This window comes from Solea solea, chromosome 18 (genome assembly GCF_958295425.1).
Source record: "Solea solea chromosome 18, fSolSol10.1, whole genome shotgun sequence".
NCBI lineage: Eukaryota > Metazoa > Chordata > Actinopteri > Pleuronectiformes > Soleidae > Solea > Solea solea.
This window is the reverse complement of record NC_081151.1, coordinates 3186651-3210849: the sequence shown is the minus strand read 5'-3', so window position 1 is coordinate 3210849 and position 24199 is coordinate 3186651. Positions and strand designations below refer to the sequence as shown.

The window sequence follows — 24199 nt, the reverse complement described above, 5'->3', positions numbered from 1 at the left end:
TGAACCTTCAATTTTTATTTCAACATCACAACTCCTGTATAAGACATGTGGGTGTGAGGAAAACAGCAGACTGTGGATGTTCTAGAAAGCATGTCTCGACAGAAAAGAACTACAAGTATGAAATGAACAAGAGAGAGAGAGAGACAAGGAAGGTTAAATGGCGACAGGCCTGCATGCACAGAACAGTGTAAGAGTAAATATTTGTTCTTTAACTAGGAGGCGGAGCGCTGAACAAAATGCCCGGCTACCATTCAAAAGGGTAGACCGGGTCAATTTCTGTGCAGGTAGCATTCTGTTCATAAAGCTGACTGACACCGAGTTGCACGCGCAGTCTGGCGTGCGTCACACAGTAGTGTTGGGTCGCGTCATGAATGACAAAATCCATTCAAAAAGAAGGCACAATCCCATCCTCAACAGTCACTGAGGGGAGACATAATACAGGCTGAAGAAGTCATGAGTCACTACGAGAGAACTACACAACGTGCTCTGTGGATGGATGGTACAGCAGCAACTCGAGTCACGAGAACATCAAATCGACTGCAGAGAACAAACAGCACACACTGTGTTTAAGTCTGTCTGTGTTTCCCCAGCCCCCCCCACCCCCCCACTGGTCCTGGATCAGAAAACAGTCCTAAAGCATGTGTTTTTAAAACAGACAAAGTATGTTTATTTCAAACTAAAACAATATGCACCCAACATGAGAACATCCCTCTGTTCAGTTTCTTTTTCTTCCTCCTGGCATGTCCTTTTTCTGTGTGTGTGTGTGTGTGTGTGTGTGTGTGTGTGTTTGCAGCATTATTAGGAACAAATTGCAGACATTTATTCTGGAGGATACAACATTTTCATGTTTTATAAAAAAAAGGATCATTTCTTCCCAATTAAAAGCAGCTGTACTCGTCTCACTGACTGAACGCGGGCTACTTGTTCTGCTAAGGAAAAGTGAAAGCACTGTAGGACACCGGAGAAGCATTCACTGAAAACGATCGCGGCAGCATTTTTTAAAATGAGAGAAGACAGAAACGGGGCCCAGCGACGGTCATTTTTCAAGTACTGTGTTGAACTGTGTTTTATCCATTAATGAACAGCCAGGATTTTGGTTCCTCTCTTCCATAGGAAGGTCAAAGCTTATTTTTCACCATATACAATTAAAACATTTTGGCAGGCAACTTGATAAAATTGATTAAAATCTGATAAAATTATTAAAAAGGGAAGGAGGAGAAAGAGGAGGAGGATGGGTGGGGTGGCATTACAACTTAAAAAAAGGAAAGGAAATAAAATACAAACAAAAGTTCTACCAATAAATCAGCTAAACGAGCCTTCTAGTTAAGTACACTGGTATTTGTGAGAGATAAAATCATGTGTTATTGGTTATCAAGACAGTAACTGGTGGGAGTCAGTATTCATCATGTCCCGTGTGGTAGTGGTGGTGTTGGGTTTGCTGACATGAGTACAGAGAAGAAGAGACAACTTTACAAAATGATCTTTTACCTACTGAGTGATGATTATGTCCCCTCAGTGTCTGTGACAGTGTCTACCACTGGCTGACTCGCAGCTTCCTCCGCGGGCTCACTCTGTTCATTGTCTACGTCCTTGGGCGAAGCAAGCTGCTCCGGTTCACTTTCTGGGCGCACAGAATCAGAGAAGGGGACTGGGGAGGGCTCGGGGGAGCCCTCTGGTGTGGGATCAGCCACATTGCTATTGTCCAGCCCGGGTCCGTTGAGCCACTGCTGTTGGACCGAGAATTCTCTGGAGTCTTGCGACTCGTCATCGTTCTTCGGCGAGCTTTCCCGCTCCTCCGGAGAGGGGGTCGTCTCCTCGCGGGGGCTGACGGGGGTTAATGTGAAGGCCACGGGTGAGTCCTGGGATGACGCCTCAACCAGGGGTGAGGCTTGGTTTGGGGTCTCAGTGTCTGGAGAGGAGACGGATTTGGAGGGGGACTGGACTGTGGGCTGGAATTGTGATTCTGATTGGGGAGGGGTCTCTGACTGTGGTGGTGATGATGATGATGATGATGATGGTGATGACTGGGCCTGGATGGGAGCCTCAGTCACTGGGCTCTGACTCTTGTTATCAGGTGATTGGTCAGGTGACTGGTCAGGTGACAGGTCAGGTGACAGGTCAGGTGACAGGTCAGGTGAGTGGGTCGAGGGCGGCGACTGCGCCTCAGGTGTCTCAGACGCCGGAGCTGCAGTTTCTGACTGGGGCTCTGGTGCAGCAGCAGAGCTCTGTGAGGGAGGCGGAGTCTTGATCTGAACTGGAGGGAGAGGCTGGTTCAAACCCATGAGGGAAGGTTTGCCCTGAAGCTGAGGCAGGAGGGGAGACTGGAAACGTGACTGCATCTGGGGGTTTAATTTGAGTGGTGAGAGTAATTTGCCTTGGTTCAGGGTCAGATTAGGATTGAGAGTCGGCGTTGGAAGAAGGGGAGTGGGGAGTGGAAGAAGAGGTGTCCAACCACCACGTTCACGTTCCCTCTCGCGGTCTCTCTCTTTGTCGCGGTCTCTGTCACGTTCAAAGTCCCTGCTGCGATCTCTGCCTCGATCTCTGTCTCTTTCCCTCTCACGCTCCCTCTCGCGCTCGCGCTCCCTCTCACGGCTGTGACGGTTCCCGTTCATCTCCCTTCTGAAGTCAAAATCTCTTTCATCTCTGTCTCTCTGCCTGTCCCACGGGCGTCTTCGCTCGTCTAGGTCTTGATGTAGTTCACTGTCAAAAGGTGCCGGGGCAGCAGCACCACCACCACCACCACCACCGCCGCCGCCACCGCCACCTCCTCCTCCTCCGCTGCCTCCTCGGTTCCAGGTCTGTGGCCCCGCAGCAGCTCCTGCATTTCCAGGAGCCCCGGCAGCTCCCGCTGTCCCAGGACGGCTGTCAAAGCGGTTGGGAAAATTCTGCCCAGGTGTGGGTCGCTCCTCCTGGAAGCCTTTAGGACCACCAGGAGCTTGCGGGCCAACTCGCATGCCATCTCGCTCGTCGAAGTCCCCCCTGGCTTGGTTCCAGCGATTATCAGGAGTAAAGCCTGCGAGAGCTTGCAGACGTCCTACCAGGCTGGACCTGGCTGCCCCCGGAGTCTGGAGCAAAGGGGGCCGGCCTGCTGCTCCACCTCCGAGGGAGTCCCTGTGATCTGGTGGAGGGGTCCTCAGTAGGCCTGTGCTCTGCTTTTCCATCGGGGGAAAGCGATAGTCCTGGTCTTTGCCCTCGTCAGCCCCAGAAGAAGACTCTTCTTCTTTCTTGGCTACGTTCTCATTGGTGAGATTCGGGGCCCGGTTGAAGGGGTCCATCTGAGGGAAAGGAGCCCGGGCACGTGCCTGAGCCTGGAGGGAGGCTTCGAGGAGGCCAGCAGCAGGGCCGTGCTGCATGAGGAGAGGGAAGCGGGCTGCGGCCCCCGCCTGAAGGAGGTTAGGTCGCACGTCGAGAGGCAACAGGCCGGGCATTCTCTGCGCGCTCAGAGCGGACTGATGCAGCGGGTGGGTGAGGGAAGCAGACGGGTGCATGCCAAGAAGACCCATCCCACTGCGGACTGCGTTCTGCATGCCTGGGAATTCAAAAACAACAAGAAATACTTGTTTTAAATCTGCACTCAAGCACCCTTTTTTTACACCATACAGATTAAATGTGTAGCACTTCCTCACCTTGCAGTGTGAGCTCTGCGGCATCCAACCCATCTGCAGACTGAGCTGTTTTCTCATGACCAACTTGCTGAGGTTGGACTCCCACTGGGTTGAATACACCAGCCCCGGGGATGGCCGAGGGCATGAAGCTGCCAGGGATGGTGCTGGTCGGAGGGATCATAGCGCTAAACGGGGATTCCTTGACAGCTTCCTGGCTGTTCACCAATGAAGGCTGCACCAGAGCTAAAAAAGAGAGTAAAAAAGAGAAACAACACATTTAATCCAAAATAAAAGAAGACAAACTCAAAGTAAATGATGGAAAAATGACACTTTGCTATTTTCAAAAATGTTTCTTATAGGAGAATAACGTTATAAATACTTACAAGTAGTAACCGCCTGTGCTGCCTGCATAAAACCTGCAGGACATGAAAAGTTAGATTTGTGAATTTCTCTGGATTTTTCTTCTCCATTATTGACACTGTTTGCATCATTTACCTGGCGGAGGCTGCGTGGCATTGAAGCCGGCTCTTATGAAGGGCGGTGGCGGCCCGTAGCCTGGCGGAGGTATGCTCATGGTGACGGGGAAATTCGGGGGCACCAAACCTACTGCACTGGGAACAGCCTGTGCCACCGGCAGCTGGATTTAGATATGAGAGAGAGGGGGTGTACATGTAAGACACAGGTACAAGCTATACATGCATAGTATATTAATTAATTATTTATGGAAAAAGATGACAAGAATCCACATTTTGCAGTTTGCAATACCTGCACAGGCATCATGGTAACCTGCTGGCTGTAGGTCTCAGTCTGAGTGTTGGACACAGCTGTAGTCTCTGCGCTTACTGGCTGACTTGCGACTTCCTTCACTGGCTCAGCGTTCTTGGCTGCTTCCCACTCTGCAGAAACAACACCAACTGTTCACACCATGTTTTGGACTCGAGAGTTAAGATAAGCTTCACTCAATCTTTGTCTTCATCTTCCTATTGGGGAAGGAGAAGGGGGTTCCTCACAGGGATTGTTAAACGAAAGCAGACATGTGATCAAATGCCAATCATTGTATGTGTAGGGATATCTGCATCGCATCATATATATGTGCACACACCTGTCCCTGTGTTGTTCCTAAATGAAATGTGCATAGATTAAAAAGAGTAATTGTTTCTTTTCACCATCATTCACGGTCTCCTGGTCAATGATTCCTCCTTCAGCGAAACCATCCAGATCATCCAGCTTCACCTTCTCCCAAGGTATGTAGGTAACACCCAGGTCCACGTCCCAAAACTGCTTGTACTCCTGTTTTACGCCCTTGTTTAGAGCCCACGCAATCTAAAAATCAGACACACAGTCACGGGTCAACAACCAACGGCCTTTTTGTTAAATTTCTGGGCACAGACGAGGATCTGTGTGCCAGGAAAGCTAAGCCTTCTCTGAGGTTGAATGGAAAATTACATTACAAGGAAGATGAAAATACAATAAATCAAATTCTAAACGCACCTTAATGACTTTGGAGCCGATCTTAAAGGAGCCGGTGCTGAGCTTCTGGCGAGCACGGTACGCATCCTGTCTGTGGACCATACAGATGTAGGCACAGCCTCTGGGAGGGATCATCTGCAAGGGACAAGGGAATGGTGAACAACAGGACACGGCCATGTTGAGTCGACTAGAAATGCGTAATTAATGAGAAGTGTATAATAAGAAAGGGAGTTAGGGAGTATATGTAAAATAAAATGAAGACAAAAGAAATGAAAACTGTGGAGTACAAGTCAAAGATTAACTAGAGCTTAAGGTCACAGTATGGTAACGACAGACTGAGGCTTATTAGTCTTTTGGAGATGAAAGAGCTGGTAAACATGCCAAAGCTAAATTAGAGGCTTAGCAGTGGGAGAGGCCTACTTACATTGATGGATTCAATCTGGCCAAATTCTTCAAACAGATTGGTAAGATCTTGCTGAGTGGCTTTTTTGTCCACCTGGCCCACCCACAGAGTTGTACTGCACACTAGGACAAGTGGAGGAAGAAAATATTACTGGCGTGATTCTAGCAAATTAAATATTAAAAAAAAACTATCTGCGTAAAAACGGCCACTTACCACTTAGAGTCTTGGACCTTATGGGGGGCAGGCCTTTCTTCTGCCGCTCCTTCTCTCGCTCTCTGGCGCGCCTCTCGCTCGAGTAAGAGCGCGACGACTTCCTCTTGCGATCTCTGGAGCGTGAGCGCGAGCGTTTGCGGTGCTTGCGTTTCCGTGAGCCAGAGCGGGACCTGGACCGCCTCCTCTTGGGAGACCTGCAGACGGGACAACCGAAAAAATTTAGAAATACTTCCAAGACTTAACGGTGTTTCTTTTATAATACTCTATGTTACACATTTTTCTGTTTGTAGTGGTATTTAAAGTGTCAACAGACAACACAAGTAAATATAAGGGAATAAATAAATAAATAAATAAATAAATAAATAAGACGTATTATTAACAGTTATCTGGTGCTACAATACTGACTCATGTGACCTTTAGGGCCACACAATCAGTAATATCTGACTGAAGAGAATCTCAGTCTCTTTCATGATTTAAATTTCAGGCACACAAAGTAATGTATGACAAAATGAGATTTCAGAAATAAGTGGGACTGACCTCGAGTGTGACCTTGAGCGTGTTCTGGAGCGTTTGCTAGCAGTTTTCTTTTCCTCAGCCTCAAAGCTCTCCTCCTCCATTCCATCAGGGCCCTCATCCAGGTCCATGTCCTAAAAAAAAGGCAATGGAAGGCAATGCAGTGAGAACAGCAGTGATTACCATTAGACCTGGGAATAGAGTTTTTATCAAACACTGTCAAGTTACATATTTATAAAAGTTTGGGGTTTTATACCTGCTGCTGGTTATCTATGGAGTCGTCCATCTTGTTCTCTGGCTCAGGAAGCTGCGGCTGGCTGCTGCTCTGAGCAGTCACAGAGTTTTCCTGCCCATACATCGAGTCCTGCCCTTCAATGCTCATAGCCTGAAAAGGGTAACATGTTTTGTCACTTGTCTTTTATGAGATAGCATTTTTTGACTATGGAGATTTGGAATCAGAATTAGAAAGAGTATCTCTTGTGCATTAAAATATTTATTTTCTGATTTACTGTCATCCAAAAATCACCCGAGTACCACTTCATTTTCAAAGTAGTGTCATTTATGCGAGGACAACCCCCTCACACGCCACTCCGAAATGTGTCCGTCCTTTGTTTTATTATCCGTAAAAAGCTGTTGAGGACAAAGTCCTTCAAAATAAGTGCTGCAACAACCCACTGGGCTTTCAAAAGACAGCCTATTCTGCTTTAGTACAATACACATAAACTGTGTAAGAGCCATTATGAATCACATCAAGACATGTATGAATGTAGCCATTGATAGCTAATTTAAAAAAAACATGTTTACATTCACTGAAGGCACACACTGTGTGCATCGTTAAGGCCTAATAAACGTTATTTTGTCAATGATTGCATTAAACGCACAATATATATAATTATCTACAGATAAATATAAAACAAACAGCAGTGCAATGGCGACTGTAATGAATATGTGAGGTTTACCTTCTGCTGGTGCTGTTGGTGCTCGAGCAGCTGCTTCTGAAACTGCTCCAGGTTCTGTTGTTGGAGCTGCTCGGCTAACTGGTGGAAGAGGGAGCTGTTGATGGGCTCTGACACCATCGGCCTGCAAATGATGAGCACCTTGATAAGATACAAGCACTTTGGCAGATGTTGAACAAACGAACTTTTGATGAATGAACATACAAAACTCACAACTGAGATGATGAACTGTCTTTCTTAGATTCTTCGCCACGTTCGTTATCGTTCCCAAAGTCAAACGGACCCAAAAGCTTCTGCAGCAAAGACAGAGAAACAATCATATAAGGAGGCGTTCAATGACGTGGGAGATGAGAAAACCTGCTGCTGATTTCCAGCCATCTTACTTTATTAAAAGAGGAGACCCTCTGCTCCAGGGGGTTGAGGCTGTTGGCGGTGGCAGCAGCGGTGAGCTGTGCGGTCAGAGCTTGCAACTGCACCACTAAGCCGGCGTCCAAGGCCTGCAGCAGGGACGGCTGAGGTTTCTGCTGCTGCATCTGAAGACTCTGTACCAGCTGCTGCAACTGCAAGCGACAATACAGTGTCACTTTAACCAGTTTTCACCAAGAGCCTAGTGAGTGAGGTGTTGAGTGGACGTGCTTGCTAACCTGCTGTCCCTGGGGGCTTTGGAGGATCTGCGCCACAGCTGCAACAGTGTCTGTGTTGGTAATCTGGGAGGCCCAGTCAGGCAGACCCTGGACTAAGTTGGCCGGAGTGGCCGGAGTAGCCGGGGTACCTGAACGCACAGATGATATCAATTCAATTATTTGACGTCATTTATGAGTGAGAGTGTGTGTTTCACTGAACATGTGCGTGCTTTGACTGACCAGGTGTAGTGTTGTTGACCGGGGCGGCACTGCTCGGCATGACGGGGGTGACACTGGGGGGAGCGATCCCTGCTGCCATATCCAGCAGAGGTTGGATGATGTCACTCTTGAAGACGGCATTCTTTTGCCATAGGTTGAGGACTCGCACAATCTTACTCTGGGAAAACACCGACAAGGAAGATGAGGATAAATACACAGCGAAATGTAACCCACAATAACGAGGCGTAAAAAAAAAAGAAGGTCTAAGATGCCACATATATTGATTCCAAATGTTCAGACCTTATCATCTGAAGGGCAGCGGTAGAGGTGCTGGAATGTAGGGATGATGTTCTTGCTGAAGCGCGGGGCAAATACGTCCTTCTCTGTGCCAAACTGGTGTCGTGACTGCCTGACGATTGAGTCGATGACGTACAAGCCCGGAACCTTGTATTCTGGTTTGCACTGTGACACACAAACAGGGACACTGGTGAAAAAAAAACTAAACTATCTAGGACCTTTTATGCATAATCATGGAACTGTTAACGCACACATTCATATAAAATACACAAAACTATTAAATAATCCTGCCTTTATCTGCATGTTCTTTGCGACTGCTTTCTAAAAATATTATGTACAAAATAGAACTCACCTTTTGTATGAACTTCTCTACACTCTGGACGACATGTTTGTAGAACTGAAAGAGAAGCAAAGGAAAGGGAATCACTTAAATGTCTTGAATGATACCCTTAGTTAAAGTGTATAAGGGTCAGAAGACCATGGGTAGGTTGTACACCCTTGTTACTTAAACACTTTTTAAACCCAAACAACACACATTACTGATTGCAAAGACAGAGTAAGTAGAGATGACTGAGTCGGCCCTGACTCTCTGGCTTTAACAGTGGATGTAAATTGGCATTGCAAAGGCTGTAACTATTGGTTTCTTAAATTTGAAATGTGTCATTGGTGGTTGCATAAATATTCTACAACATCAAACCTTTTAGGGGCCATTACATAAAACATTCAGCAATCCAATTGTGTCGACGTAGAAAACAACAAATTACAAAAATAAAACCAGATGGACAGACAAACGTAATACAAATAAACTTCTTATGTTGTTCAGGGTAGAGTCTTGTTGCTAGGTTCAGAAAACTTTGAGTAGAACTCAAAAATGGCAACACATCTATCAAAAGGAGTAGATGGCTATTACACCACAGCAGTATTTTCAGTAAATTCATGTACTACAGGCACCGAGTTATGATTGATGGATCTCTGACCGTTTAATTATTTATGACAAATCCATCCCATCCATCACTCAACAACCAAACCGTAGTAGAATAACAGAATACACTAACAACATTAGAACATAGTGTAGTCTGAGTCATAACAGGGAGTGGAAGTTGATTATCACTAAAAGAGAAATTGTTATTGAACTCTTTTGCAAGATTATGTTTCTTTGTGGCCTAGGAAGTGGGGAAACTTTTAATCTATAAACCTGTGCAGAATCTAGTGTAGTTTTAAAAGGTGGTGTTTAAATGCCCCAAAATCAACAACACAATAAACCAAGTGTGAATAATATGTTACCGTTGTTTTGAGCCACAATTATGCAGAAATTGCAGTGTATACTAACTTGTCTTGTTTACAAACAACACCTTCCACATGGAGTTAAAAGCCTCAAAACTGTAGTGTCACAGTTATCAATTTAAAGCTCAAGTTCTACTTCCATCCAGTAGATGGAGTCAAAGGACAAGAAACTGCTGAGAGTTCATGTTTTCAATGCCCCAGGGGATGAAATAGAGGAATATTTGGTCAAATGTGACGGAGCAAATGTCTGTCAAGCAGCTGGTGGCAGTTAGAAGAGTGGCAATCACATTTAGGGGGCAGTTAAGAGATATTAACAAATCTAAAACACAATGCTCCGTTATTTACATTTATGTTGCAGGAGTCCCAATAAAAAGCTTTTAACAACGGGGAAAACAAGTAGGAAAAATAGATTAGAGGTCTCCTGTCAAGAGCGTGTACATGATCAAGAAAATTAAACACTCATAGCAAAGAGACATCACACTGCTTAATAACAGCGGACATAGAATCAAACACTGATATTAATTAAGATAATTTAACATTAATTTTTTTTTACAGTAGGGGCAGAACTGAATTTTATTTCTATAAATGCACAAATTTGGTGACTTATGGTACATTTTAATAGCAAACATCACATATGCTCATCCTAAACATGTCAGTTAGTTTATAGTGAAATGTCTAGGTGCAGACTATTAGCAGTTTAAGCTGCAGACTAGAACCTGTGCAGACACTACACGTACAGTAAATGTCCAACTTCACGAATGCAGGAAAGGAGTGACTTTGAAAGCGGCTGCACAGAGTAGAATCTTAAAGCTTGCCCTATCAAGAAATAGACCTAAAAAATACAAAATAAAAAGAAAAACAAAAACCTGTGCAGGTTACACAGCCACATGCACACACGTCAAAACAAAACAAAATCTATGAGGCCCATAACTTTAAACGTTTTTCATTTCTTTTCTTTTTTTAAATCAATCTAATTGAAGTTTAGAGAGGAAAAAAACAGCCTGATACTAAGGGAAGTAAAGAACTTGATACTGTAGCTTTGACAGGTTTTCTGCACTGACATTAATGGCGAGTTAGTGCAGGTGCGCGTGTGTGTGAAGCACACAGTCAATTAAGTCACCATTAACAAATTACCATGTCATATTCAAAACCAAGCAGTAGCCTGATAATCAAAGCAGCAAATTTAAAATGTTGTGACATGTACTAATTAAAAAAGATCCTAAGTGTGTAACCTGTGGTTAGGTTTAACCGTCGTTTATAGCAGACGACAGATGCCAAAGTCAAAGCAACAATGGCTGGGTTCCATTTAGCTTCTTAACTTGCACACTGTGCTGATATGGACAGAACCAGCGTTAGTGTTGTCAGCATCACGTGTGCTTTTCCTACTGAAACATGTTGCAGTGTCTGTGGTGGATTAAATGTCAAATACATCGTCAGCCGCCCAGCACATCCAGATATGCTGTGTTATGTTGGCAGCCAGGGAGCCCACACACACACTGAGTCAACTAAATTATGCAAACAAGGGTCGATGATGACGTTTTTTTTTCCAAAGATCAGAGCATCATCTGATCTGCCATTTCAAATTCCATAATTCAGAGCATTTAGAACAAGAACTGCGTCACAAATTAAACACTTATAAACCAACTTTCGTAATTAACCACAGAGGAAGGCAGAAATGGCAAACTTGCTTACTAAACAGCAAGCAAAGGTCAGCTGTGGGCTCTTTGTGCTTTATACAACAAGAGAGAATGTATTCTCTCTTGTTTATTTATTATGTAGAATGTTTATACCACCTCAATAAGATATCCACCTGTAAAATATGTCCATAATCTGTAAAATATTCTGGACATATGGATAAATTAGCATTTATCCATATGTCTCTTAATATAGCGTATTCACTGCACTTTATCTGTATATAATAATCTGCACAATATAATTGTATTTATAGCACTCATTTATATTCACATTTGTTCTTTATATTTATACTTATCCATAGAATAAATCTACTTCTGTAAATATATGTTCACACTCTGCACTTTCTGCTTGTTGCACTCTGGTGAGATGCAAACCTCATTTCGTTACCCAAACCTTGTATTTCAGTAATGACAATAAAGTTGAACCTCATCTCATCTCCTCTCATTTATAAGCAAGGTGCTTTGAATCGACTGAAAGCTTGAGAATACGACAACCAGTGACAACTCCACCATCAAACAGGGTGGGGGGAAACTGATTCTCAGACATGAACGATTTCTATTAACTGAAGAAGAATACATTATAATTTGGTCACAGTTTAATGACTCACTATAAACAAACATAGAGGTGATTTAACAGCTCTTTATCGGTGCTATCTGTAGCCTCACAGCAAAAATCCGCTCTGTCTTCTTTCTTTTCTACTTCATTTCATTTTTTAGGAATTGTAATAAAGTGGCAGAGCTTTTTCTGTGTGCATCCAGGGAAGACACATTTTCAAGACAAATACTTTTCCACTTGCTAGCAACATTGTTACAGCAATCGAGTTAGTTTTCAGCATTTATTCCATAATAGAGAAGCAGAAAGCATGAGGAAGATGATAACTTCATAATTCTTAAATCCACACCTTCACATATTCTAAGCCACTATTTTCTCACATGACATATAAAGGGGGTATCTCTATATTTGCTTTACAGGGACTTACAAAAGTAGGATGCATAGCTTTACTGCTAGAAACAGCTAATTCTGTTTTAGACTGTGTTGTCAAAGGAACACTGTTTCTTTTCCAGGTTTCCATAAGAATGTCACTTCAGTTGTATTAATTAAGGTTATATTTTTTTTACCATCCCTACATAATGCAATGACATTGACATTAAATAATCAAATTAAATAATTATAAATCCCTGCACCATGTTTTCAAAGAAGACCTGTGATGTGCGTTAAATCGTTAAATAATTATATTGTTGCCGCATGAATAATAAGTAATCCAGTCAAATTGTGAGGTGCATAAGAGATGTTTAATCCCACTAACAAACCTACAGGAATGAAGAAGAAGATATGTGTATGATATTTATATATTTATATTTCGGGTACACATTCAAAATTCTGCGCTTACTTCTCAGAAATCGTCACAATTTGTAAATAACAAGACAAATTGTATTGTATTTTAGAGAATGATCATATGAAAACATTTTGTATGATATCAGTAGTATGTTTTACTTTCTGTAAGTTATACAATAATGCCTTTGAATGAACATCAGACCGTTTCAAAGTTAGGTTTGTTTGTACGTGCACAGATAGCGGCACAACTTTCTGACACACACACATGCATGCACGCACAAAGAACATAAACATCTAGAGTTTTGTCCCGAAGCACAAAACTAAAGTCTACACATGTCAACATGTGTAATCACAACAATTACCTGTATTTAAATGCCAGGTCTGTGTCCTCAGCAATAACTTTATACTGCTTTTCATTACACTAGTAATAATAATCTTTATTTACATAGCACTTAATGTTACAAAGTGATTAGCAGTCAAATGAAACCTAAATCAAATATCTCAAGGTGTTATGCCCAGCAAGGCACAAAAAGCATCACGTCTATCAGCTGTGGCTTATTCACTTTTATGACTATTCATTGCTTTTCTGACCACTGCATAAGATGCTGCAGTGGGGGATTAGCCTCTTGGCAAATGATCATTGTTCCCAAGAGAACAACTTTTCAGCATGTTGTATCATTTTTAAACATGAAGAAATTATCATTAAAAAAAAAGCCATTCCGAATTAACTTGTGGTTATAGGCTTGTGACTTTTCCAGAAAGAGTCACGTGGAGCTGATGGATTTAATCCACCTCGTTGATTAAATCTACCAAGTCCTACTCCATAATTAGTTGTTAAATCTGTTAATGTTTGTTACCAGTAATCTTCAATCAATCACCATCTCCTTTGTCGGTCAATGAGACAAAAGAAAAACTGAGAAAACAGCAAAGCTGTGTTAAGCTGCATTGGTGACTGATAAAAACAGTTGCACATGTTTTAAGTTGAGCGATAAACAACAAGCCAAAATGCCACAGTAAAACAGAATAGTGGTGTTGGTAACTTCGCTGTTAGGGATGGGATTTGTTAAGATTTTAACTTATATACTACTACTTTCACCAGTACTGCTCATTGATCCTGTATTTTAACAGAACTCTTCTTTCTAATACAGTGCTATTTTAGTGTCTCTTTCTCGATATGATGCTCTTGGCTCTCGCTGCTTGTAGGAGTTCTTTGTGAGACAGACAGACAGACAGACAGACAGACAGACGGAGGAAGCTAGCGCCGTTAACGTCAGCACTTAATGATACTACGGTATTTCAAAATGTAGCCCCAGGGCCTGTTTAATACCAGGTTTCCTACTGTTGAATCACTTTAGAAACACGTGCCGAGTGGTGAACGGACAACAACTACAGTATCAACATGCGTTTGCTACTATTCTACAAAAGACAGTTATAGAATAACATACAGAATAGGATATTACTTCCTCCCTTGTGTTGGACACCTACAGTTTCATAGTCAATAACCAGTTAAATCTGAAAATTTAAATATAATTTTAGGGAGGGAAACAAGGTTTGTGACCATGGAGGCACTGAGGTTAGTAACTACTTTGATTCGCATCAATATGGGTTGTGCCAGCCTGATATCCTTGTGGACACCTGTACAACAGCACTACAATACACTGCCGTACATCACAATCTGACAATTAAGTACTTTGAGTTTTGCTGTAACACAGCCACAGAACTTAACCTCTTTGATCAAGGTCATAATCTTCTATACTATGTAACCTGAGCATTATGGTTGTCACAGACGTAGGTGGTGGGGTATAACGTAGAGTTCAGGCACATAAACATTTTGGTGTGTCAGCAGCAGTGCTGATGTTTAGCATGCCAAAGACTCCGCTATAAAGCGACTATTCATTGTGCTAGAGTCTCATCTTACCCTAGTAAGAGTGCAACTAAGTTTCTTCTTTGGATTGCATTGGTGCACCTAACATTTCCAGAGTACGATACATTGACCAATGCGTGAAGATGGAATGAATTTGCTCATTCTGTTCATTCATGTCCCTGCCGCACAGCTCTCTCTCTCACACACACACAGACTAACATGATTCCTCTGCTTCTTCTCTCCACACACAGCACGTGCAGCCTCTATCAAAGAATAAAGCAAGGAAACGATGCCAACAGTATTTTTCTACTACAAGCGTGCGTCTCAGTGTGAAAGTTTGCTAGATAGCAATAGCCTGTTACCACCCCCCCTCTATAGCTAAACCGAGACATGGCACTGTATCAGCAATATCTCACTTCCTGTTTATTGACAAGCAAAGCACCGTCGAGTGAGTAAACTAGGGCTGAACAATTAATCGAAATTTTATCTAAACTGCAAAAACAGCATGCAATTTTCAAATCGCAGGAGACGCAATATTTGTTAAAACTAAAATGTGTGTCAAAATGAAAATTTTAGATGAATTATTGTCTTGATCTATACACAGAACAAATACTTCAATTTAACACAAACATTTACCGACACCTAATCTTATTTCACACCACAAGTGCAACCAATGTAGGACGTTAGTCTGGAGCCCTGCCTACGTTTACATACATTCATTCAGTTTGACAAATATTATATCTATACGTGCAGCAAATGCCTACAGGATGGAATCAAACCTGCTACATAAGGTGCCCCTTACTCACATCTTTCTCAAAAGCTGCTGATGACTTCCTTATGCCAGTGAAAATGAAATAAACCTTAATTTTTCAGTTACGCTGTCCATTTTCTGTTTTTTAAGTCGCTCTATGGATGTGTTCTACTGCACTACTGCACTAGCGGGATCTATTTACACTAGACGACAGTACAGCCCCTTTCAGCTTGTTAGTATAAGGCAGTTTATGTTTTAGCTGGTGGCTCGTTGAACATTTTCTGAGAAGTCCAACCACCCATACAGTTGAAAATATCCTATTTTTAGCCTGACGGGAGCGTAAAATTTGTCTCCTCGTCAATCCAAAAAAGTACAAGCCTGAATTTTGCCACATTTTGTCACTGTTTTACCAGCTTCTTCTATTATTCCTGGGTTAACACCAGAGGTGGTGCATGCATTTGGCGCCACGTCAAGCTTGTATCTGACTGAAGTGACTCCAAATCCCATTATCTAGGGGTGTTGGTAAGTATTCTAAAAGTCCGGTTTTAGTCAGACTAACAATAATTCCGTAAACGTACGTGAATGTGCTGATTGTAGACAGGAAAATCGGATTTGAGAAGAGAGCAACATTACTGTGCACGTTCAGAATGAACAGGCTATAAATGCAACAGATCACCTATGATATCAAGCCACGTAACTAATTCAACACTACTGATGAAAAACCTCCATTAAAGTAAAGCCCTTTGCTTCCTGGATACTTTTAAATGTTTTAAAGACTGATAAAAAAAAAATGGGTAAACTAATATGAATGTAAAATACCAGATCAGAACAGTGATCAGTTATTTAGCAAGTTACTGATCAGTGCAACCAAACCATTTCCCTATGATAAAGCACAGCCCTACAAGAAAGGCCAAAGACCATTTCTGAACAGATTATAATCAGTTTGTGCAGTTCTGCCATTTAACAAGTATGTAAGACTTGAAGTACACAAAAAATGCTTTCAATTTAAAAAGGTAAACGAGAAGCCTTTGGTGCCTTTCGAAGTAAGAGTGTCCGCCTGAAGCAGCTACAGTTTCTGTCCTGGAGGAAATATCTCCCCTGTGATTTCTGACCACGGTCTACAAGCCAAGCAGCAATGTTAACACAAGCAACAGTCTTGTTGCACTTCAGACAAAGACTATTATCAGCATTCTTCTGTTCCCTGCACAGACGGAGACAAGCACAGATCTCTTCCTCAAGATTCTGACCAGCGAACATCAGTTGCACCATCACCATCAGCAATAACTGTTTGTGTCGATAAGCCAAACCATATTCCATATAACAGTGGTGGAGCTCTTTTTAGGGATTAACTCTTCTGTTTTGGTTTGCCCATAATTCTCTATGATTGGTTGATCTCTCTTTCTCCAGGGCGGGCATGAAGCAGACTAGCAAATAATGCGATTTGGTTGAAGAACAAAAAAAAACCTGATGTGTCTGTGTAAGAGCAGAGAACAGCAATGGATAGAATGTGACCTATAGACGACCTCTCTGCATTGGCACATCAACACATTCTAATCCTTCATGATCTAACAGCATCAAATCGCCCACCCCTAGATACACTGAATGTGCAGAGTCACGAATCACTGTTTTTCCCTGTCAAAACAACCATTCTGGGTTTATGAGCTGTGCAGCAGACAACCATGTGGGGTATTTATAACACTTCCATGTTAATGAGGACTGTGACTGACTCTCAGGTGTTTCTGCATAAGGCATGTTGGGGAAAACACCTTAAAATATCCAACTGAGACAATCCAGCCGGAGCCAGCTGAAAATCCTGAGTAGTTTGTGAGAGTGTGTGATGCCTGCTAGATTTAAAAAAAGCTTGTGGAAAATTGCCTTCTCACAACTCCACAACAACTACTGATTGCTCCAGCTCCAATATACAATAGAAACACAGAAACATATGTTCTGCTAAATACCACCCTTAAAAAGAAACCTTTTTTTAACTAGACCAAAACAAAAATACTCTTCAGACAATCAAACAAGAAAATGAACATGGCTGAACCTTAAACTGTAAACACCAGCACATGACAATCAGAGAGGGACGCCCACAGTGGCAACAGAAAATAGCTGTGCATCTCTGGGTGTGTGGGAGCAAATTAAGGAATTAAATTATAATTTTAGTCTTCTTCCATCTTCCTAGTGAAACAACCCATACTCCTACCTAAGCTGGTAGGGGATTCTCTTATCTCTTTGTAACTCTCTCCACCCCATCCTCCTGCTTCACTTTCAGTGCTTTGGGGGAGCTGGGAGAGCTGCTGAGGGAAGGGGAAACAGGTGTTATTCACAGGTACAGCAACACCAAAAGCACAGCAGTTCCTTTAGAAACAAAAGTGCAATCAGGACAAGGATGTATATACATGAGAAGAACATTTATCGGGCTAGTGACCCTGCTGGTTGTGGTAGTGAATTATCAAGTTATAAAAACAATAACAAATAATAAAGTAATTTGTAAAACTGAAAATGTTATCATTCACTCAGTCTTCTATCATCCCAGTAAAAAAAATCAATGAGACTTAGACAGTGATTGCCGATCAGTCTTTTTCTCCGAGAGGCTTCTGACAGGCTTTAATGTCAATTAAATAACACGAGACATTGTTTCATCTCTTTAAGACTACACGTAATGTGTTACAAGATTATCCACTGCTGAACTGATTTAACAGAAACATATTGGCAAACAAATGATCCGGTTCTGACTGCATAAATAAGTCTCACAGTACTTATCATCCAGGAATTTGATAGGAAATAACAAAAGACAGGAGGAACAAATCAAATTCATGGTCAGCTATTGCTACACAAGTAGACAGGAGAGATCAGCATTAGAACACAAATTTCTCCCTCAGATGAAGATAATTTGCAAGTAGCGTCAACAACATTAAATATTTTAAAAGAGGCTAAAGAGAATCCAAGCCTGGCACTGACAGCAGCCTGAAGCTGCTGCAGACAGTGCTGTAATTGATTATGTCTGTTCATATGACAACAGCTTCTATGGTGATTTTTTAAAATCATTCTTTCCTGCAAACAAATCCCCTAATTGGTCTTATACAAATGGACCTGTATGTCATCCCTGACCAAGTCTCCAGCACGGCCTCCAAATCCATCAATTTCACATCAGCGGAGTCAAACGTTTTTTTTTTTGTTTTTTTAAACAATAACGATTTGATAAGTGAAGTGTTAGAAAACACTAAGATCTGACATGTCACCACAGGAAAAGCATAAGTGTTAATTCAATTAACAACGGCTGAAAATCCATTTAGCAGCTTGGATTTTGCAGAGCTAGCCTACTGTCAATATCAAGGCTTATTTTGATACAAAACTGTTCTCCAACAAAAGTTAAAACGGTACTGCTAACATAATATTTTTATATTCATGTTGCAAAGTGTTTGTTCAAAACAAAGATCGTCATTTACCACCAAACTCAAATAAATTGAATATTGTCCAATCAGCAAATGAATATGCCATTGTTAAGGCAGCTTTCACAAACAAGCTAAGTATATACTTTGCAGTAGACAAGAAAAAGTTGAGCAGAACTTTGATAAGAGGCATTAAAAAATGTAACCACTAGTGTTTTTCAATTTTGCTGCAGCAGTCTACCTCATTTGCCCTTGGTAAGAAATGTCACTGCGATGCCAACATGATGGGCTCCACTTTCTGTACCACATATTTCTGGTTTCTAAATCTAACGGTGCTTTCATATCTGTATTAACTTTAGTTCAATTCATGTTCACACAGCAGTCTAGAGTTTTGTGATTGGACAGAATTTTATGCGACATTTGCCGTTCTCTGGTTGGTGATATACCAGTGTTCAGTAAACACCGGAAATGTTCATGAGAAACTATGCAGACAAAACAATGCCATATATCCGATAAGACGCACTGTTGCTGCATCTAGGCACCGCAGAAAGAGGAGACGTGCTCTGGAGGCATATAATGACCTATTCACTGGACACTTTGTATTCTGACGACGCATCAGGTAAGCTGCTTGGTTATAAAGTCTCTTTATAAGCAGAGGCTCTTTTCAATGTGTAGCTGTTTCTGGCACTGTTGCCAGAAACAGTGCCGTTTGGTCGTACATGTTTGTGGGTAAATGCAGCTGGATACTACTGCAAACAAACCGTTCTGTGGAGCGATCGCAAGACCGGGCTGAGACCCTCGGAAGGGTGTACGATTGCTGCATTCACACAAGCTCATTAAAACCAATCTAGAGGAGAAATGCCCCCGGTTTATGAACAAGATAGGTACGAAAACATGCCAATACTCTGCCCATGTGTGCCATATATCAATTTGAAGTTACCAAAGACCTATATTAGGTATGTTCTCATGCATTATGCAAACGTGTTTTGGCTTGCCTGTATCATTAAGATTCCTTCCACTAACAATACTCTCTTGCTGCCTACAATACTTGTGTGACAGCTTTACAGATTTCATCAACTAAAGGATAGTGACTGGGAGTCACAATGTTAGACCAGGCCCTTTACAATCTCATACAAGACTCGATATGCACAAATATTGTAGGTATTAGAATATAATGCAGCATACGGCGATGATCAGCTTGAGAAAAGCCATTTTAATGGCATTACAGCCACTGGAATTACTTTATACTCATAAACAGCCCACAGAGTACAAACTTGCAAATGTACTTTGATTTCTATTTATAATTTCATTTAAGCAACCACCAATAAACTGTTAATGAAATTGTATTTAAAAAGGTTTAAAATCTTCCTATCCATTTGATAGAATTAATAAATAGGGGAAATAAATAAATAGTCCATCTATCGCACATTTGTTTACAGTTTCTTGTTGAGGATTTAGGAAAAAAAGACACATTTGGAGACATAGCAGCCATTATCTGAACATAAGAATTGAAGACTTCCCTTTTCATGACCATTTCTTTATTCCCCCCCCATTACAGTCCCCATCATTTTACAGTACTTACTTTTATAGCCTTGATTCCAGACTTGGTGATCTGAGTCATCTTGGCCTTGGAGATGGGCGGCTTGTACTCGTTCAACGAGTACAGCTGTAGAGATGAAATGAGACGAGAGGACATCTTGTCACACAATAACACAACACTGGCTTTTTATTCAAATGAGTGCATGAACAGAAGTGCAGAGCATCCTCCCCCCTTTTATTTACCAACATCTACTGACTTAGAATTAACCAGGTAGACCTTAAGTTCGCTATTTTCTTTAGTAATTTACAATTAGCCATCATCTCTATCGACTGTATACTATAAATGAGTGTTGAATGAGAGCGGACAGTGATGCCAGCGCCATCAACGACTATGCCTGAAGTCCCGATATGTCCACTGCAGACAAATAATAGCTGAGCTACCGACATAGCTTTTAGCTAAGATTTCCACCTAAATATGCTACGTTATCTTGAGATATGCACACGCGTTGCAACTGCACACAACAGTGAAGTTAAGTAAGCCAGGCAAAGCACTAAAATAACCAGTGTTAGTGCATACACTGCCCCCCCCCCCCCCCCCCCGTCTGTAATGTTAACTATCTCACCAAGTTACCACGCAACTAGGGCGGTTTAGCTCAATGTGGCTAGCTCCTAGCCGCTAGCCAAACAGCGAGCTAGTTAATATTTACTCGCCACCTAGCAACCAAATACGGTGTATGCCAAGAAAAGCATTTTATTCACAGCTATAGTCTATATAGTTTACGCGAATAAAGACACCGAACAACTTTAAAACGTATTGTATCCACTGTATTATTGTGCACAAACGCGGCCTCCAACGAAACTGACCCCCTTTCTCTTTTAATGATGCTAACGTGAGCTAACTAGCCAGCGTTAAAACATGAAAAGAACGGTCACTTTACAGAAGGAAAACAATGATAATTTCAAACAAACCTCGTTGTTAAAGGCTTTGACAGCCTCCATGGTTTGTTGCGTGGGTTCACAGGTGGCTGTAAATATTTATAGATGTCTCCTCAGTAACCGGTTAGAGGCATGCATGCTCGACGTTTGGCGAGATGGAGGAGATTGCCAATATGGCGCATCACCTCAATGGGAAATCTGCAGAGGGACCAGCGACTCCTAGTGTCAACTTTAGGACACTACAAGTTGTACCAAACATGAGCATACATTGCATAATAATGAGAAAACACTTAAAAAAAAATTAGATGATGTGCATGTACTGCAGAAAGTGTCAATTATTTACACTACTGCCTTTGATCCTTTGGGCTTTGTACAGGTAAGAATCATATCATTTCCACAAAATTTGCAGAAAACCCCCAAATAAATGGAAAAATTATTACCTGCAAAAAACCTAACAATGGCAACCCAATTTAACTGCAAAACCAAGTAAAAAAACCAAGAAAATAACAGGGAAAAATGTAACGTAAGCAAGTGTAGCGTAACATTTTATATTTGAATACAAATTCTGAATTATTTTCTTCCTCAAATGTAAAATAACACCATGATTCAAGGGCTGACGACCAAAACAAATGTACTACACATCATTTAAATTCACCCAGATTGGTGTTAAATAAGGCCAAGATTGCAAAGACTGAATAAAACTATAAAAACCTGGAATATCACTTTGCCATTTAATCCTCCTTGAAGCACTTTCAGCAGCTACTTCGGCCTCATGTCTTCTGTGACGGTGAGTCCCTGTTCGTCTCTCCTCAAGCTCTCCTCAAGCTCTCGTCATGTTGGATGAAGAGAACTCTTGGTGGACATTGGATCATCAGGCCTCTCTCCAAGGAATCAGGAGGACAAGCTGATAAAAAAAACACATACCGAGCAGCTGCCACCATGCTTTCCATGCAGTTGAGATGATACTGGACAGGTGAGGAGTGAAGATCAGTTCCTTCATGTCCACATACGATCCGTGGAGTTCAAGGCCACTTCTCTCACCTTCCCCTCCATGAGCAAGAGCTTTTCCCCAATACCTTCCTTAAGAAATTAAAATTTTAGTAGCTTTCCTCATATCTATGACAGTTCATTTTAATCATTGATGGTCTGTGTGTTCGTAGGCATTGTCAGATCTGAGGACAGGCAAGTGCGTGTGTTTTCAACTCATGCTCAATCAATTTAATGCCCCACAGGTGGTGGGCAAGCTGTAGCAGTAACTCAAAGGTCATCAAGAGAGATGCAAAGCACCTGTGCTGTTATTCATGATCCTGAACTGCCTGGTTTAACAAGTCAGTGTGGTATTTCTCTTTCTGAATATTCAGTTTTTATTGCAGTTTAGTATAAAGCTGCAGCATAAAATGTAGAAAGTAAAAGGAAGTCTAAATTCTTGAAAGCTGTGTGAATCAAAATAAAACCAGAGGGAAATTTTCACTCTCGTGACATGTGTTTATTTCCCTATATACAAACAATCACATGGACATTTTATGACAGACTAGAGCTCAGAGAAAATGAAAATGTAACTATTTACACATATAGTAGTTGATCATTAACATGCACACCAGGTGAGACTTATTTCAAAAAAAGAAAAACCCAGATTTCAATTGTGGTCCATTTGCCCTGCTGAGACCATCTGCTTATCTGTAACTACTGCAGAGTTTGGGTTTGCTGGCCCAAAATTCTGTTTGTAACAAAATGACCCATGATGCATCCTGTGTTTAAAAACATGTTTGAAATTCTTCAGAGTTTGTTATTGTTTAGTAGAATAGAAAACTGTATTTTTTTCCCCTCCCCTTCTTCTAAGAATAAGGTGTTCAGTCTGTAAAGTCTTTATGGCAAGTGGGACAACACACACACACACACACACAACCACACATCAATCATTCACAACAGTTTCTCTGTAACATGCGGTGATGGTGCATGGCACCAATAAGACACTAAAAACAGAATTTTAAAAAAACAAATGTGTTCACTACAGAGGAAATAAAAAAAGATGAAACAAGCTGTAAAAAAACAAACAAAAGGGTTTTTCATGCACAGAACAATGGATCCATTATTTCATCATAGTCCATCATTCAAAATATTACAACAGTTTATGCATACATCTACAGAATGACATCATAAAAACAATTAAAATTAGCTCATCTCACAGTAAAAGTAATACTAAAAACACGAGTCACATTTTTCTATGCGACCTGCTTTTCATACCAAGTCCCAGTTTAGGCTCTAAAAAGACAATTCTTCATTGATCCAGGTGCCGTTCAGCAGAACAACAGTCCCATGTGGATGTGGAGCAGTAGTCTCAGCTGAAAACATCAGTATGTGCACGAATAAACAGTCAGGAGGAGACTTTATAAACTGGTCTCCACCAGAGGAGCGGCGTCGGCTGACGCTGCAGCTTTTGTGGCCACTGGTGCCACCTGCTGGTCCTGTTTGACACAGATCTCCTGCACCAAGGGAGCGTTGGCTTCCTTCCACTCTCTGAACCTGTGTGAGGTAAGCTCCTGGTCCAGCAGCACCTGCTCGAGTGTGTGAAGGTCCGCCTCTTTCGACTGATACAGAAAAGTGAAACAATTGTAAAAATGGTGGAAAAGCAGCAGAAAAACAGAATTAAATAAAAAATATATACCTTTAATGTGCTGTTGAGTGTCCTGATAAGGTGAAGTTTATCATTGACGGCGTGGTTTTTACAGCGCTTAACGAAGGAGGCCCTGAATTCCCTTTTAGTGGAGGGTTTGCGATGTCCTATCGGCGACAGACTGGCCTCTTTCAGATGAATGTACAGCTTCTCCATCTCATCCGAGCCGCTTTCACGATCCACTGAAACAAGGTAACAATGCGTCATCACCACATATGAATACACCATAATGATTACACTTAGTCACAGACACAACAAAATGCACACGGATGAATAAAGGAAAAGAAAGAAAAAATTTGCTCAAAAACAGGATCAACGGATATCAAAATCCAACCAAAAATTGGTTGGGCTGTCAGATCAGCCTCGATTTAGAGCGGCAACTAATGATTATTTTCATAATCCATTAATCTGTCGATTATTTTCTCGATTA

The 24199-nt window shown here is 41.7% G+C and overlaps 2 protein-coding genes and 1 long non-coding RNA gene across 5 annotated transcripts in view; 1 reads left to right on the top strand and 2 right to left on the bottom strand.

The window, feature by feature from the left end:
• On the bottom strand, window positions 1-21286 carry scaf8 (SR-related CTD-associated factor 8). Its single transcript, XM_058614802.1, has 20 exons — window positions 21129-21286; window positions 20203-20286; window positions 8652-8696; window positions 8303-8464; window positions 8024-8180; window positions 7805-7932; window positions 7544-7720; window positions 7374-7453; window positions 7164-7284; window positions 6461-6589; window positions 6229-6338; window positions 5692-5885; window positions 5500-5600; window positions 5097-5210; window positions 4772-4928; window positions 4371-4501; window positions 4101-4242; window positions 3989-4021; window positions 3627-3848; window positions 1-3529 (listed from the first exon to the last, which is right to left on the bottom strand). Exons 1-20 carry the CDS (start codon window positions 21156-21158, stop codon window positions 1503-1505), a joined length of 4344 nt encoding a protein of 1447 aa, XP_058470785.1. The 5' UTR covers window positions 21159-21286; the 3' UTR covers window positions 1-1502.
• Window positions 19003-22605, top strand: LOC131444471 (uncharacterized). The gene is made up of 3 exons (XR_009233733.1): window positions 19003-19239; window positions 21921-22068; window positions 22328-22605. It is a non-coding gene; the product is annotated as an uncharacterized LOC131444471 (long non-coding RNA).
• The window catches only part of LOC131444470 (connector enhancer of kinase suppressor of ras 3-like), a 45314-nt gene continuing 43674 nt past the window's right edge, over window positions 22560-24199 (bottom strand). For all 3 annotated transcript variants that reach the window (XM_058614803.1, XM_058614805.1, XM_058614807.1), the window contains 2 exons: window positions 23761-23951; window positions 22560-23683 (listed from right to left, as the gene is read on the bottom strand). In XM_058614803.1, the coding sequence (XP_058470786.1) occupies window positions 23483-23683; window positions 23761-23951 (392 nt within the window). In that variant the 3' untranslated portion in view covers window positions 22560-23482. The remainder of the gene's footprint in view (window positions 23684-23760; window positions 23952-24199) is intronic.